Genomic DNA, 4889 nt, shown 5'->3' with positions numbered 1-4889 from the left:
GAAGCAGCGTCCTCCGCAGCTGGACTGAGGAACAAAACCACGGCAGCTTGTCTGTTCCCCTTCCCCCAATTCCCCAGCACTGTTCCCATCCCCCCAATTCCCCAATAAAAATCTTAAAAAATAAAAAAGCACCTCACCCTTTCTCCCTCTGGTGACAACATTGCTAAAATATCATTAGTATAAACTTTTTCTGGCTCTCCATCCATAGTAGGAACTTTTGCTTCAGGAGAAATCAGGACAGCAAATTCGAGCTTTGAAATGGAGTCAAAGCATTTCCGTAAGTGTGGCTGCACAGCTTGGGGATTCCGTGTCTGGGCCAAAATCTCCAGAAGTTCATCATTTGACAAGAAGTAAAATCTGGATTGAAGAAAATACTTAAAATATAATTTAAAGTTGGAGCAAAGGCTTGCACAGACATACAAAATAAACCCCTTCCCCATCCACTGACGTCCTGGACCTCTACGCCTGCTGGTCTTGGGTTTCTGGGGACGCCACATGTCTCTAAGCATAATTATTGTGAAGATTAGTGTGGATGCATCTCTAACATCTAGAATTAGTTCCTGGGACAGAAAAATAGATATTTTCATAAAAATTGTAATAAATGCTAGCTCTTGCCATAACACTGATTTCTTCACATGTCTTTGTTATTTGGCTCTGAACTTCTACAATGAAGATATATAATTTGTTTTCCCTAGAATCGAGCCTGGTACCTCATTCATACCCTGTATCCAGTATATAATTTGTTGGCTAGGTGGATGGGTGGCTACAGGAGCTTTATTTGGTTCTGTGAATATATGTGGGCAATGTTAGTGTTATCCTGCATGGCATTTTCTTAGATCCTGCCCAATGGGGCCATTGGGAGGCATGAAGAAGGCCTTAGGAAAAGAACTGGAGGAGGGATATACCTGGATGCCCAGGGATGAGGGCCAGGGAGGAGGGTCTGGCCAGAGAAGATACTTCACGTCTGTGAAGGAAGCTGCCCGTGAGAGATCCCTCGGGGTTGGAGGGAATCCCGTGAGCCCAAGGCAGGCTCCATGTGTGAGAGAGGGGGACAGATGGGTACCAGCCAAGTCAGGCTTCTCCTGTCACCTGGCCTCTCCTTCCTTTCCTGCTCCAAAGTGAACACCTCAGAAACCTAACAGGAAGTGGGGAGGGTTGATTGCCACACATTCTCACCTTCACTGCAGCAGGGTTGGGCTAGGAAGGGGGGAGTGTTAACTTTGAAAGAAGTTCAGAGCTTTGATTATTACAGATCATTTATTGGGTTAAGGTGACACGAGGTTTTTTTGTATTATTATCTGAGAATGACCAGAACATTCATGAGGCTTGATCAAGATTTTGTCTAGAAGGGCAGAAAGAAACTAGCCCTCAGCAAGAAATGCAGAGGCAGTCATTAGTTACAAATAAAGATGTTTTTAGTTACACTCTATCAGTCCTGCTTCTTTAACATAACAGATACAGTCATAATTAATTTGTCCCCAAGCCTTGTTTTCATCTAATGAACCAGATAACCATAAAGATTGGACTATGAGCCCTGTGACAGCAGGAACAGTATTGTATTCATCTTGTTTCTCCAGGACCTAACTTGTCTATGGCTCATAGAAAGTTTCCGTAAGGCTTGCAGAGTGAAATCAATGCTTGCTAGAGCCTCCTGACATAATAAACACTGCTGACCTAATTGATGTAATTCTAAACAAAAGGAAAAAATAGAGCTGAGACTTTTTTGGTGCTCAGTATTTTCACAGGTAAATTTGTGCTCATGTTTCTTTAAATATCAAAAGCAGTGTACAGATTTTCTTCCGTCTTGGAAGATCCAGGTTGGGAACCACTGATTTAAGAGTGAAACAGACAAATGACATATTCCAAACCTCAAACTCTCCCCATCTTTTTCTATGGTGCTTGAAAGACATTTTAGTAAGATTTGTGTAAAAATTTTTAGTAAGATTCTTTAAAGCCCAATGACTTCTGTTAAAACTCAACCATAACTTCAGGCTCTTGCATTTCCTGTGTACACACATACCCTGTCCCGGTACTCAGCAACGACCCCTCTCAGCCAGGTAACCCAGATAAGCATCTAACCCTGGCTGTCTCAATGTTTGTCCTAGGACACAACTTAACTCCTATTTCCTTAACAGTTAACAGGGAAAATCCATGAATGATGAAACATGTTGCTAATGTTCTCCAGTTATGGTACAATATGCCCCAAAGACTGAAGTTAGGCTACCATCAAGTAGTCATACTATGATCTCATATAATTGTATCGTAATGGTTTATTGACATGACTGTCTGTCTACCTGTTCACCACAAGCTCCATTAGGGCAGAGACTGGACTTTCTCCCTTGCATCGTCAGCACTGTGCATAACATTTGGTATGATTTTAGAATGCATAGGTGAGTAAAAAAATTTCATTTAGAATTTGTGAAATGATCTCTCAGACAACTTCTAAAGTGACATTCTTAGGCCACCAATTAACCTAAAGAAACCTGCTCAGGCAACACAGGTCTCTCTAACTTTAAACATACACACCTGTGGACACACAGACACATGTGGGCACACACATACACACCCAAATGCTGTCATCAAGAATACTTCCAGCACCTCAGGTAGTTACCCACTTAAACTTTTACCAAATATTGTATCTCCCCTTGAGATTTACACTCCTTAATCAAGATGTTAGCTGAATTGCCATTATCGCATATCTTTTTTGTTTTCCTCTGATTCCCTAATGTTTTGAGGTTATGGTTTGTTTTGAAGTATATCCTTTTAAATTAATGGATAGTCTTAACTACTAAAAAATATCGTAGTTTGCTTTATAAACTTACCGTGGAAAGATAACTCTTTTTGATTCTAAATATGCCTCCAGACACTTCTGAATTTGGTCAAGTAGTGCATTATTGTTTTGAAAAGTCTCCAGAAGTCCTGTTCATTGAAAGAAAAAAAAAGTGTTTATCAAATCATGTTAAAATAAATAGAGAATATAATTTTAAGTGGAAGTAAAATGTGATATTAACAGTTTTAAAGCTTTGGTTTTATTTGATAAAAACAGTCTAATAGGGCCGGCTGAGTGGCTTGTTGGTTAAGAGTTGGCTTGGGAGTGTGAGCTCTGAGCAGCAAGGTCACCGGTTCGGATCCCACATGGGCCAGTGACACTGCCCTCTACAGCTAAGATGGTGAACAACAGCTCGACCTGGAGCTGGGCTGCTGTGAGTCACCAGTGACGGCATAGGCTGCAGCCCCTGCTGCAGTGGGCTGCTGTAAGCTACCATGAGTGGCTGGCAGCCAGTGTGAGCAGCCGGCAGCTGGAGTGAGTGGCTGTCCAATGGCCAGCAACTGATCTGCCTCAGCCGGGAAGAGCGCAATGATCACAATACCAACATGGGCCAGTGAAGTGACGTCCTCCACAACTAGACCGAAGAAAAAAAAGACAGCAACTTTCTGTTCCCCTTTCCCAATTCCCCAATGCTGTTCCCTCCCCCAATTCCCCAATAAAATCTTTGAGAAAAACAAAACAAAACAAAACAAAACAAAGCAAAAAACAGTCTAATAAAGTAAAATTTGTGGGGTTGGCTAAGAATGTTATTATTTTTAACAATAACATCAATTTTAATATTAATTTTAATATTTACCATAGTTGAAGAAGTATTAAATTGAAACCTTTTTAGCTTACATCCCTCACCTTCAGGGGCTGGGAGTGCAAATCAAAGACAAACAGTTGTCTTCTTAGGTGCACATATACATCTCACTCTCTCATTCCTACAGGTTTCTGCTCAAAAGCCACTTTATCAAAAAAGCCTCTCCTCTCTCTCTCTCTCTCTCTCTCTCTCTNCTCTCTCTCTCTCTCTCTCTCTCTCTCTCTCTCTCTCTCTCTCTCTCTCTCTCTCTCTCTCTCTTTCTCGGTCACTTTGTCCCCCTCAGTCTGCTAATGCATTCGTTTTCTTGGTTGACTGTATGTGCAGTGCCCTAGAGACATTAATGTGTCAATAACGTGCCAATAATGACAACAAACACGTTGATAGCACCCACTGGGTACTATTATAAATAGTTTACATATAGTAACGCCTGGAAACCTCAGCATCTCATTCATTAGGCACCTTTACTAATTCCCCTTTTATAGATGAGGCTAACGATTGGGACTTATATCAGGTGGTGTGGCAGGAGAACCAGCACTCTGAACCAGTCCGCTCTTGTGCCTCTGTGGAGAGTTGAGTAAGATATGGCTCCTTCTCTTCCACTCTGTTCCCAAGAGCAGAGCATGTGCCCCTGTTATAGCATTTACTGTGGTGCTTTTCTGTTTTTTTTAAAAATTTATTGTTCTACTTTATTCTTGTAGGTACAATCTTAGCTTTTCTTTAAAAGAAATTTTACTGGGGAACAGGGTGTTGTCCCAGGACCCATCAGCTCCAAGTCAAGTAGTTGTCTTCTATCTAGTTGTGGAGGGTGCAGCTCTGTTGCCCATGTGGGGATTGAACCGGCAACCTTGGTGTTATGAGCCTGTGCTCTAACCACCTGATCTAACCGGCCGCCCCAACTGTGGTGCTTTTCAAGTGTTTCTTTGACTATGTCTCCACTAGAGCTCTCTAAGGGCGGGAGTTTTATACTGGCTATCTCTGAAACTGCAGAGTACCAGTAGCAGCAGCACTGATGAGTGCTTAGAGTGACAATAACTAAACCTCAACCCTTGACCCTAGAAGAGGGACAAAGTTTACCTATAAAGAATTAGAAACAAAAAGCACCTCATGGGCCGGCCAAGTGGCGTGATGGTTAAGAACTGGCTTGGGACGCCAGAGGGCCCCCGTTTGGATCCCATATATGAGGGCCAGTGACACTGCCCTCTACAGTTGAGATGCTGAACAACAGCTCAACCTGGAGCTGGGCTGCCGTGGGTTGCC

The 4889-nt window shown here is 42.4% G+C and overlaps 1 protein-coding gene across 1 annotated transcript in view; it reads right to left on the bottom strand.

The window, feature by feature from the left end:
* Positions 1-4889, bottom strand: part of LOC109377946 (dynein heavy chain 6, axonemal-like) — a gene marked incomplete at both ends in the record, with an annotated part of 133172 nt that overhangs the window by 34124 nt on the left and 94159 nt on the right. Inside the window, 2 exons of the mRNA XM_019634425.1 lie at positions 138-357; positions 2823-2919. Coding sequence (XP_019489970.1) covers positions 138-357; positions 2823-2919 — 317 coding nt within the window. The remainder of the gene's footprint in view (positions 1-137; positions 358-2822; positions 2920-4889) is intronic.

The sequence above is a fragment of the Hipposideros armiger genome, unplaced genomic scaffold (assembly GCF_001890085.2).
Source record: "Hipposideros armiger isolate ML-2016 unplaced genomic scaffold, ASM189008v1 scaffold_1655, whole genome shotgun sequence".
Lineage (NCBI taxonomy): Eukaryota > Metazoa > Chordata > Mammalia > Chiroptera > Hipposideridae > Hipposideros > Hipposideros armiger.
Note: the sequence above shows the minus strand (reverse complement) of the source record. Positions and strands in the feature narration are given on the sequence as shown.